At 39.7% G+C, this 12,977-nt stretch overlaps 1 protein-coding gene and 1 pseudogene across 1 annotated transcript; one reads left to right on the top strand and one right to left on the bottom strand.

Moving 5' to 3' along the window:
* Positions 1-873: 873 nt before the first annotated feature.
* Positions 874-5,289, top strand: LOC131351703 (cathepsin S-like; annotated as a pseudogene).
* onecutl (one cut domain, family member, like) lies at positions 2,501-12,005 on the bottom strand. The gene is made up of 3 exons (XM_058397531.1): positions 11,441-12,005; positions 9,890-11,153; positions 2,501-6,244 (listed from the first exon to the last, which is right to left on the bottom strand). The coding sequence occupies exons 2-3, from the start codon at positions 10,947-10,949 to the stop codon at positions 5,934-5,936; spliced, it is 1,371 nt and encodes a 456-aa protein (XP_058253514.1). The 5' UTR covers positions 10,950-11,153; positions 11,441-12,005; the 3' UTR covers positions 2,501-5,933.
* Positions 12,006-12,977: the final 972 nt, after the last annotated feature.

The following is a 12,977-nucleotide window of genomic DNA, read 5'->3' on the forward strand; positions in this document are numbered from 1 at the left end:
CATGGAGGCCTCACCTCACAACTTACAGGACTTAAAGGATCAGCTGTTAACATTTTGGTGCCAGATACCACAGCACACCTTCAGGGATGTAGTGGAGTCCATGCCTCGATGGGTCAGGGCTGTTTGGGCCCAACACAATATTAGACAGGTGGTCATAATGTTATGGTTGATCAGTATTTAGCTGTTCACTGAAGACATTGACTGAGTATTTAAAACATTTGCCTCTCTCTGTAAAGTCTTTAATTAGGGAACCAAGCTCCATATGTCCATAGGAAACCTATAGTGATTGCATGCTTTCATATCATATTGATTTTTAACTTTGATATTTATATAGCAAAAAATGCAATTGAGATACAGGTTGATACTCTACTTGCATCACAATACAAAACTGTACTGCAGAATTCTAGTAAAAACTCAAATTCAGTTTATTTGTTCAAAATAATGATAAAGCAAACAAATCAGAAAAACCTTTGCCATTTTGCAATGTTATAGTAAGTTGACAAAATTCACTTAGGAGACACAATTTCACAATATTAATATAAATAATCATATTTACTACCAGTACTATAAAATTTTCTATTTACAAAAATCTTGACAGCTTCACCTAATTGGACCTAAAGGCAAATGCTAAAATACTAAAAGGAGTATATTTCTTATGTATATTTGTGGTAAAATATTTTGGTCATCAGTCAAGAAACACAGTCCTTGTCATTAGCTTCTTTCAGTCTCTTTTTATCCCTAATGTCACTTTTAATTATCTTAATAAAATCTCAGCATGATAGATTTAGTAGAAAAACATTGGTTCAGTGGAGTTGTGGTTTTCTATATTCAGTCTGACAGTCTATAAACTAAAAGTGGTCTTAAAGCCAGTAAATGTTCCTGACTGTAACAATTTCTGTAAATGAATGTCAGACTAGAGAGGAGATCCTGCAGATGTTTGCTGGGATCCGAGTACCTCCTAACCTAATGAGTAGGTCTTCTACTTTTGTTGCCTCTGCTGGAATTTAAGTACCAGATACAGTTGACTGGAGGGATCAGGGCTACATTACAGAGGTTAAGAACCAGGTACATATTTTATATATTCTTTCTTTTAAAACCACCAAATCACCATGATGACACTAAGGTGATATTCCATGTACTGTGTACTTATTACAGCCCAATAAGAACCCCAAATTTAAGTCTAAACTGGTGCCTGCACTAGAGGGTTAACAAAAGAGGACTGTTCGTCAGGTTAAGTCTTCAGAACTTGCTGGACTGCTCTTCCAAGAATGGAAACAAGGGTTGCCATGGAGGTTTCATGACCCAGGCCTGCTGGTAATTTCATTTAATATGGCTTTGTTTCAGAGGAACTCTACCCTTACTCTGTAGTGGTATAGTAGCTCTTTAAACGTCCTATTAGAAAGCAATGGAAATAATTTTTCTCACTGGTTTCTTGATTGTTTCCCAGGCTGGACAGTGCAAATATGACCAATCACATGCTGCCAACTGCTCTAGTTGTAGATATGTTTCTGAGGGTGATGAGGAGGCACTTAAGCATTCTGTGGGCACCATTGGACCCATCTATTTGGCTATTGATGCTATTTGCTTATCCACAGTGGTATGATTTACTTTAGCAACTACAAATGGTCTCAAAACAAATAGCTGAAGGATGTGTTGATTACCATAACAGTAAGTCAAGTTTGCATTGTAATGAATGAATTTTAACCATATAATATTATTGCTGTCTGCCAAATGGCAGTACACAAAGCATTATTGTGAGGCATGTCTTTGCTGCCACATTTAAAAATGCTATGGTTTCTGCAGCATGGTCTGTGTTTGGTCTATTCTTTGTGTACTTTTCTTAACAGGTGTCTAACATGCCTCATCCTGCTCCCAGGATGTAAACCACAGAGTGCTGGCTGTAGGGTACACCAGTCTGAATGGAGAGGACTACTGGCTAGTGAGAAACAGGTACGTTACATTATTAATCATAGTATAAGACAACAGGCCGATTTCTATATACGGGTTAAAATAAAACCCTCTGACTAAACAAAATGTACTGTTTTGCAAAAATTCTACATTTGGCTTTCATTTAACTGTAAACTTGCATTAGAGAAGCTGAAATGTTTATGAATTTTAATAACATGTTATTATATGTCTCAAAAATGCTGACCACAGTGTTTCTGTAATGTGGTCGTCTTTCTGTGACAGAAAGAGACAATAGATTTGGAGACCGAGGCTATTTCTGCATTGCCCCTAACAAAGGAAATATGTGTGGAATAGCAAATTATTATCACTACCCAATCATATAACACAGATAAGCAGAAGTATATTCTTAGATACTTTATCACCTTTATGTCCATATGTTTTTAAATCAGTTGTTTTATGATTTCATCTTTATATGATTTTATCTTTATCTTAAATGTTATTGTTTTACTAAATAAATTGATTTCATGCTTGAACGGATTTTGAAACTGTGGCATGAAAACATGATTCTAGCCCACTGAATTTACAAGTGACTTTTTATTAGTGCAACATCACCACAAACAATTTCACATGAGGTATCAAAGGATTTTCAAAATTGGTACACAACATCCAGTTATGATTGACACGTAGACTGTCATGATTCAAAACCTTTGGTTGGTTAGCAACATTCATAGGTTAACATGAGGAGAGAATGGCACAATGACTTACTGACAAATGTCCCAAATAAAAACCGACACAAACACGATGAATGGCAATGACTTTAAAGCTTTTTGGTACCTGTAACCTTTATATGTTTTAGAGATCACAATATCGAACACCTTTTAAACAAGAAAATCAGATGCCAACTTTTGTTCTAAAGTGTCTTTCAGTTCTACAAGCTGAAAGGTCAGTGTATATACTTCAAAAGTTCTCTAGCAATGTAACATTGTCTTCTAAAATTAGATTCTATTTAGACAAATTACAAAAGGTGTCCAGTGGCTGTAACTATATTATGAACAGACACTTTACAGTTTTAGTCAAGTTTGGCTCTTAAGTCATCTATATTCAACTGTCAACTATTCTTTTTTTATTTTATTTTTTAACTGGTTACACTCTTGTGGGAAGAATAAACAATCAAAAATACAGCAAGACCACCCTTTCCTGCTTCGATTGTCCCATTTGGTATCTGCATCGATGATTTTTATTTCCCTGTCAACACACAGACATCTAATATGTTCTCCTTCTGTATGTATGTTTTATCTTTGTCTGTAGATAAAACTGTGATTAGCGCTTTCAGATTGATTCCAGCACATTTGGTTAGAAAAGATGAGACACAAACTCTCCCTGAATGCATGGGATCTTTGGTACAGTTACATATCAGCTACACCACACACAATTGAGGTAGATGAATTCTTTGTAGTAGTGAATGGGGTGAATGGCAAAAATGAAGTCATGTGTACAGTCGTAGCCAGAAAATATGGGCCAGCCACTGTCCAGGATTCAAATGGGTATGCGAATGCTTCCATACAGTAGTGTACACATATATGCTCAAGGAGAAATGAGAGACATTAACAAGAGTGTATGTTTACAGCATGTACATGCCAAAACATCCCTAGCACAGTGCAGTCCAGTTTTTACAGACCAATTCCTACAGCTCCTTCACACCCCTTTGGCCTGTATTTGTGTCTGGCCCATCCTCTAAAAAATTCAGCCATTTTCTTTTAAGAGACAGCAAAAACCTTTAACCACTAGGGGCTCCCTAAGATTGCTACTTTCACTGAATCTTTATAGATCCATGGTTGTTTTAGGTTCAGAGATGCAGCATGCAAATCTGAAATAAAAAGTATGCTGTATCTATAAGGCTCCTTTGGCCATACTAGGAGAACTGCTGCACTCGGACAACTGCTGAGTGTTAACACATGCGTTGATGCAGACGTCCTTGTTCTGCTCGCAGCACGCTTACAATTGTCACTCATTAAAGTTTAATTTGCACTCTCCAACACTCCCTCCCTGCTCACTATCCCTTGGTTTGGTAATGCAGCCCTTCTCTGATCTGCCCTCCCCTCTGAATGCCCTAAGCCCATGGGTCTGGCTGAGTGAGCGGCGAGCTTCGGCCCCAGCCTCCAACAGGACACACATAAAAAGAGCCTCTTTCATGTCAGCAAAAGTCGATGGCCTCTTTCATGGTCCCTCTTTCAAGTGCATGCTGTGAAGGGGGCCTCACTTCACACCCTGCGAAGGTTAAAGACGGAGTGACACGCGAAAACAGCCAAAACGGCACTGCAACTTTGTCTTGTACCGCTGAACCCTACGTAACACTGTGCTGCACATCCCAAAAGACACAGGGCCTGTGTATGTATAGAGCACAATGCATTTAAACTGAAGGGATCACATCGATCCATTACGACTAATTTGAGTCTAGTGAAAATGGCAAACGCATTTAGGAACTTGGATGCCTCTGACCTAGTCAAAAAGCATCTATAGCCAAGCTGAACTTTCAGACTGAATTCCCAGCTACAGTAGCTCTATGTGAGTCTTTTAGCTGGTGCAGTTTCTAGATTTGTTCAGTGTGTCAGAGGTGCTCTCACTTTGAGAATGCATTGCATGTGATTTTTTTTTTCCAAATGGACTTTTAGAACACTAGCTTCGTTACAGAAACAAACAACAGCAGAGCCTACATTCAGGGAGGACAAACCTTCATCTTTGGTATCATGATGGGATTCCCATCAGAAACAAGTTAATAGACAAACAACATGTGATGAAATAAATACTTACAATATTTAGCAAATAAATAATCAGGAAATAAATACATAAATACATAAATAACCGCATAATAATAATAATAATAATAATAATAATAATAATAATAAAAACTAGTAGTACATTTCAGTTCATTGAGTTCAGATTTTGAGTGACAAATGATATCCATTTTTTTTGTGTATGATAAACGATATGCCTTTGAGAGTGAATAGCAGGCATTAAGTAATCCACCATGGCTTGTGTGCTTGATATTTGTAGAAAACCATTATCTGGTGATAAATTTCTCCATTGTCCAGTATGAGCACCAAGGAAAATCTTGCAATGGATCTACAGGAGTTTTCTCTACTGGTCATTTTCAGATCAGTGGATGGAAATTACAAATGCTAATAGCCGGTGCTCACTGTACATCTACAGAGGATTCCTCTTTGTACCTTTGTCTGTATTTCTCTGCAGCAGCTCCCACGAGATTCACCAATCAATCGATCAGTGCTCTTGAGGGTACGCTTTAAAAACGCATCCTCTGCCCCTCCTCCCTCTCCTTCAGGATCCATTTTCATCCCTATAGGATTCAGGCTCATTGTTTAGTTTGAGAGGATGCTAGTCAGTTCTGCTCACAGGCTCAGGCTCTCCACACAGAACCTTGGGCAGCAGGATCAGCGGGTGAGCTGTAGCTTTTGTTAGAATTTATCCAAGATGAAATAAACCCCTAAAAATCCACACAAAGTTACTTGCAAGCATTTCTCAAAGAAGGAGAAAACATCATTCCACATTCTTTTGGCATTTCTCTTTGGTCATAACGTTCTTTACATATTGTATCAAGGGAACTTAAAGCACTCAAGTTGTTTAGGAAAAAAATTGTCCAAGTGATGTGTCTTGATGTTTAAAATACTGATTCTGTTTTCTGTATTAAACAAAAGTTTACCAAAAATGACTGCTCACTAAACTACTGCAGCATTCTTGGTCAATCACCTTTTACTGAAATTAAGACATGATTTCTTCTATTGAAAAGAAAATCAGTTGTTCTATTCCCAAATTAAAGATGAACTACCAGTTAAACACTGATAACTATGCTGAGAAATCTATCTCTTCTGTGGGGTTTTATCTTTGGTTTCAATTGTACTTTAATTCCTGTGTAAAACATCTCCGAAAATAAAAAAAAGAAAAAACCTCTGTCAGCATCAGAGATGTCAGATCTTTCACATGCTGCGGAGCTCTGGCCTCTTCTCGCATCACGCTGTAGTGCAGGAGACAGTAGGGGAGGAGGTGCTGGACCCTGAGGACCCAGTGGAGGATGGGCGTCCCTCCTCGATCCAGCGGTTGAGGTTTCTGCGGCGAGCGTTCATGAAGAAGTTGCTGACGGTGGAAAGCTCGAGGCCCAGTTGCTGTGCAATGGTCACCTGCAGCTCTTTGGCAGGCCGCTGGTTCTCTCGGAAGATCGCCATCAGTGTACGTCGCTGCAAGTCTGTGAAGACCAGACGAGTACGCTTTGGTCCCTGGTTCCTCTCCTGCTTAGACTGTTCCTGCTCCTTCCGCTTACATGCTGGGGGACAAAGACAGAGAGAGAAAAGGAAAGCAAAGGAGTCAGTTACACATAATTAATGAAGTGTAATAATAATAATAATAATAATCTATATTTAAAAAACTTGTTTCAGGCCTAAATTTTAATTATTAAAAGGGCTATGTAAAAGAATAATATTGCTGACAAACATTTCAGTCTGTGTGTTGGAGTGGAATAAATATTCTTATGAGTAATGGGAAAATACTTTACAAGAGCAAAAATTACTGAATGTAACTGCTGTGGCATAATTACTGCAGTTTTCTTTCAAATCTATTTTGTCTATAATTATGTTTTTTTATTTGTTGGCTGGAGCTGTGGCATCATTTTTCACAAAAATTTCCAAAGAGAAACAATTAACAAGGAGCAAATTGCATGCTGCAAAAAATAAAAAAGTGCTATTAATTGAGTCATTTATTTATTTAGTTAGTTAGTTAGTTAGTTAGTTAGTATCGTTATCAATAATTACCAAAGAAAGACTGTAGTGTGTAAATGAGCAGCTCAGATCTTATTGAAGTAAAATTAACAGTTTGTACTGGTTTACTGGTCAGCACTAGTACAGATAGATATAGTATATATAGATATACTAAGTACATTTTGACTTCCTGTTCAATTCCACTGTTTATTAATAAAGAAAATATCACTAAAATGCATCACTGTTTACTTTACATGTACATGTTACAGAGTGTGTAGAGTGTAGCATCTCCCTCCTTGCCGACACTTGCCAATGTAGCACCAAGCATTAACTAAATGCTTCCTCGTGTTGTAATCATGTGTAAAAGGCTGGGAATTACCATGCAATAAATCCAAAGCACTGCACCTCTTTCACAGGCATAAACATCCCCCCATAGAGTTCTTATGATCGTGAGAGCAGACCTTAATCATGATGTATGCCTCTTGTCTCATGTTGCCGAAACGTGATCGAAAGCACCCCTGTTCTTCATCCACCCCCCCACCATCCCTCACTACACTACCTCACTGCCCCCTCTCAACCTCTCTCTCTTCTGACCCACCCCCTGCTGATTTCTTGGGCCATGGGCTGATAGAAATTATTGATTAAATCTATGCTGCTCAGACTCCTCGACCTACAGAGCCTGGTTAACCCTTTCAGCACTGCTATGGCTTCCACTGAACAAATACACAGTTTATTTTAAGGCTCTGCAAGCAAAACAATCATGCCTCAATCTTAACCGTGTCAATTTGAATTGTAGACAGGCGTGTGCTCTTCCATGCCTGTTTTGCCCATCAACAGAGTTGCTAAATGACTCTCAAACTCGCTGATGGTGCAGAGACACTGAGAGCTACTCAAGCCTTTTTTTTTATAACGCATTTATTCATTTAGACTTTAAGACAAGGGCTTCAGGCTCCAGTGCTCGTGTGTGAAATCCCTGCACTGCCAGGGAACTGAGGGATAGAGTAATGATCTCCATCCTGCTCTGTTACTGAGCCACTCACTCTGTCTCGCTCTCTCTCGATCTTCTTTTTCGATTATAAGCAGTGCATCCTGCATACACCTACACTCAGCTCAAACCACACAAAAGAGCCAAAGAAAAGATCAGTAAGATTATCACACTAATCTTTTTTATATTATCAATATTAATATAATACTATAGTGTATAGTGTAGTCAACAGATGTGTCAACAAATAAAAACCTAATTCCTATAAACAGTACAATTAATACACATATTGCAGCCTATGTACAATGCATAAAAAAACAAATAGCATACAAATTAGCTAAATCCTAATAATTGCCATACCATGACTTATTGGAACCTAGTATCATATTTTTTGCAGTTCTGCAATTACTTATTAATTACGATACATTTCTAAATGGTAGATTTTCTAAACAAAGCCATACAGAGACACAGCAGCTTTACAATTTAAGAGAATTGTATGTTGTTATAGAATACTGAGTTTGCAGTTTTTAATCTAGTGTAATTCAGATTTGTAGTACTGCAGCATTTTTTTTCACTTTGTTCTATGACAGCCCTGAGATGTTTGGAAATTACGAATTACACATAGTGATCTGTCTGCCAAAATCGTGATCAAGAGTGCGAGTCATTACAAACAAAAATCTTAATATTAATATAGAAAATACATAGGAAACAATGTTACATAATTGCTGCCATGATGTTTGGTTCAGATGCATTTTTCTGCATTAATCTGGGTCATATTTCTCCCAGTCCATGTTCTGCATTAAGTCTCCTGCTCTCTGAAAGGAGGCGTGGGGCTGCGTGCATTCTAATTCCAGCCTGCGCTTGCTTATTCACAGGAGCTGTGAGCTGGCGGCCTGTGCTCTGCTTTCCCAAGGAAATCAATACCAGCTGATAATTAAACAAAAGGCTTGGCAAGAAACGCCAACCCTTGTGGAAAGTAGGTTATATAGAAAGGCACAGAGGTGTCCACCTTGTGCCTTTGCCAGGGCTAAAAAGACTGTGTATGAGTGTGTGTGTCTATTTGTGAGTGTGTATTGGACAGACAATTGGAAAGAAACGTATGATTAATCAGATGATACCAAACATTAACATACTTGTTGTCTTAATCTACTGCAGGAATATTTTTAGGACCCATCAATCTAAAATTAATCAAAATTTTATGTTTCAATGTTTAATGACATGTTTAAGACGTTTCCAAATTTTCTTTCCATTTACCGAGCAAGTGGTCAAGTTAAAATAATAATATTGCTCCTCAGGACAACACATATTTGACTGCAGTTACCAAGCTACTTGCATTAGTGTATTCAGGAAGTGGCACACAAACAACAGCAAGATGCAGTACCATGCGGGCAAACAGGGCATTGATTTATTTTGTGTATTTCCGCGCTACGAACACTCCTATGACTGAAAGCACATTGTTCACCAATCAATATCTGTGGTGGTAATGCAAGCAGAATAATTCATTCTGAAACACATTTCAAGCTTTGGTGATTGATCGCTTGGGATTTGGACAGACTTTGGCAAGGCGGCATTCACGTTCGTCTTCGGCAGCTAGCTATCAGAGAGCGCTGTCCGACATTTTGAGAGCCATTCTCATGTTACTGTTTTTCTGTGGAGCTCTTTGTGCGCCATGTGCATCAACTGGATATTCAGCCCTATTCTTGTCACAACACTGCAACACTATAACAAGCACTGGATTTCAAAGCAAATCTCTGAAGAATATTATGTGGCAGCCCACAAAGGGCATCACTTCTCAATATCTTGTACAAAATGAGATTAGTGCAATTGCTGCAAAATGAAACCATACTTTTTTCCCTTTCTTTTCTTTTGAGCATTGTGTAATTTTAGACAAATATATCAGGGAATTAACAGGGCTATACATTCTTCCAGCACAAATAGCTAATGAAATTAAATACAAGACACAACTGAATAGACATGTCTTTGTGTGTAACTATATTGTTTTATCTGTTGTCTTCTAGACTAAGACAAAATGTGCAAAGAAAAGCTTGTGCCCAAAGTTTTGTCTGTTTTTTTAGAAAAAGAATAAACAAAACTAAACTTCTATCATTTTGAAATCCACAATAAATGCTTTCTGAAATATAGTGAGCTGTGAATTCACATTAAAACTAGATCAGTGTATTGTCTTGCTTTGTCTGCCTGATATATGCAAATAAAACATGCTAAAGTATTTTACCTTCTAGTCGCAATGATGCCATCCTCTGAAATTCTGGCTCTTGTAACCAGCGGGACATTCTCTTGAAGGTCTCGCGGCCAGACTTGAGCTTGCTCCAGGGCTTTGGGTTTCGTAGCAGATCGGACAGGGTGCCCTGAGAGCGGCACAGCACCCTCTCCGCAAAGATGGCCTGCGGGATGCTGTACCTCTTCAGCTCTGTGATGATCCGCTGGGCCACGTCTTTGGTGTTGATCTCCTCGCTCGCGCTGCTACTCTGGGAACCAGCCAACATACCCTCCCTGGTGAGAGCAGAACTTGAAGAGGAGGAGGAGGAGGGGGAAGAAACAGAAAGCTCGCCTAGCTTTGAGGCCTGCTGGCTGGGGTGATGATGCTGGTAGCTCTGGGTATAAATATGGGGGTGGTAGCTAGGAATGTGCTGGTGGTGACTGTCCATCTTGTTCAGATGGTGGCTGACCCCATGGTCACTGCCTAGAGAGGGAGGTGACATTTCCCTTCCAAAGTCTGCCACTGTTCGGCAGAATAGGTTACCCCCATTGCCGCCCATATGGACCTCATGGCTTCCTGCTAACATCTGGCCACTGTGTCCATTCTGGGTCCCTAAAGAGCTGTAGCTGTGCATGGCTGGTTCCAGACCTGAGCTGCCCAGAGGTGGCGATAGAGTTTGTGCCATGCCCAAGTCTTTGCTGTAGGGGTTATAGAAGTTGCCTCCGAGGCCTCTGTCTTCCCGCATGAGTGTAAAGCTACCGATTACATTGCTGACAGGCAAACAGGGATGGTGGTGATGATGGTGAAACTTGTCGTCAAACGGCTGCAGTGGGGTGAGAGTGGTGTAGGTGCTGCCACAGTTTGCAGGGCTCTCCCTGCCATAGCCCAGTGTTGACATACTGTGCTCGTAACCAGGGCTTCTGTGCTCATGTTCCAGGCCCATGTGGGGGCTTCCCAAAGCGGGACGCGAGAAGGCAGCAGAGACGTCTCGAGAGTGCAGCATCACTCGACTGTCTTGACTGTGAGCAAGCTCCACATGACTGTGAACCGACACCTCTCCCATATTCCCATCCATTTCTACAAAATATGTCTTAAAATATCTTACTTTCAGATATCTCTTAGTAAGTGTAAATGTTTGCAAAGTGATAGGCCTGTACGTCCACTGAAGTCCGTGAATATTTTGGGGGGATTTCGGCCCGATTTCAAAGGCGGATACAGGAGTTCATTTTCCGTATTTTATGTGCTCCTTAAACGCACCTTGTCCTTGACCGTGGAAAGCCTGTGGAAGAGATACAGTAGGCCGTGATCACTTGATTGCTTATTGATCAGTTGTTCATGAAACCTCGTCGCATATTGATCACGTACAATTCCTGGCCAACCACCGACAAGTTTAGCAACAACAGCGTAACAATTACTCTAATTCTCCGTGGTAATTACACAGGCGCAAATCATTCTGTGTGCCATTTTATAAACTTAACTTCTCGCCTTATTTTTGTTCGCTCTGTTTTTCGAAAGCTCTAAATATTAAAGGTAATTTTTAGTCATCTTAGTGTTTGATGTTCTTACCTCCACGCAGCACAGGCGATGCTGGAGCAGATGACCGACGCACAGCCGCGGAGGGAAAACAAGAATCCCGACAATGTACAATGTTTTCCTATCGGATGAGATCGATAATCCAAAAACAAACTGCTATCGAGCTGAGCTACTTTTGTAAACCATCGACATGATTCTTGGTTTGAAAAGGCGGCGGTCCGTCTCCACAGTTTAGTTCACTTTCGGGCGAATCGTTACGGAGTCAAATACGAGCGGGATGCAATAAGACGCCTCTTCTTCTGAATCTTGTAGGCGCTTTGCTCTGCTCTATACTGCCAAACGCTCTGTGTATGTCTCCAACCCCAGCTCCCTTTCTGTCATTATCTCTGTGCATCCCCCTCCTTCCCTTTCCTCTGTCTCTATCGATCTCAGCCCCGTTTTTCTCTCCTCCTCCCTCTCTCACCCTCTGAACGTCACACACTTAAAAATCTGACAGATGTGGCATGAATTTCTAACTCGGATTAACTCTTTCGTTCCCGCAACATACGCTAGTCACTTGTATTAAGAGGTAGGGATCTTTAGGAAAATTGCGAGATGAGGACCATCATAACTGAATTGATCAGATTTTGCATTTTTCTGTATAATCTGTTTATTCTCTTCTGCAGAGAAAATCCTTAAATATGTTGATTGACTTCACGTATACCGATTAAATACCAATATAAAAAATTATAAATAAAAACAATTAAAAATAAAGCAACTTCATTGGCTTTTCTTCTCTTTTTTTCTTCGTTTTTCTTTCTTTCTTTCTTTCTTTCTTTCTTTCTTTCTTTCTTTCTTTCTTTCTTTCTCCTATATTAGTGGCCTATCCTTCCTTGGTTATATACAGTAGTAATATATTTCCATCAGCTTGTCTTGTTAGTAACAGCGTGTCAGTGATTCGGGCACATATGTAGGCCTATACGTTACTTATGGTAGACTTATAAGACTCTATTCGGTTATTCACTTCATTTAGTACCAATTTTTATTTTTTTGTTTAAAAAATGTCAGCTTTCAAAACAATCACTTGCAATGATTTTAAGACCCATAAATTGATTTAAGCTGTCTGTATTGCGTAATTATCTTCTCTCTCTCTCTCTCTCTCTCTCTCTCTGTGTGTGTGTGTGTGTGTGTGTTGATATAATGGATATAGCCTAATAATTTCAAACTGGCATATTAATTCTCATCAACAGAATGCCTTAAACATTGTGGATGTGGTGTAGGAGCCGCTGTGTTGCGGCAGCAGATGCTACGATATCGACACACACACACACACACACACACAGAGAGAGAGAGAGAGAGAGACAGAGAGAGAGAGAGAGAGGGAGACACACACGCACGGGTTCTTGAAGAGCTGCAGGGAGAACATTCAGCGCCTTTCCATCCCAGAAAACAGGGAGAGAGCCTTTAGAGGGGAAAGTTCACTCTCGAATGCAGACAAAACACTCGCCCGAGAATCATCAGACCAAGACAAGTCGATAACACTCAATCTTTTTCAAAATACTTGACTCTTCAAGTATTATTAGGGGTAGTG

The sequence above is a fragment of the Hemibagrus wyckioides genome, linkage group LG01, assembly GCF_019097595.1.
Source record: "Hemibagrus wyckioides isolate EC202008001 linkage group LG01, SWU_Hwy_1.0, whole genome shotgun sequence".
In the NCBI taxonomy this organism is placed as follows: Eukaryota; Metazoa; Chordata; class Actinopteri; order Siluriformes; family Bagridae; genus Hemibagrus; species Hemibagrus wyckioides.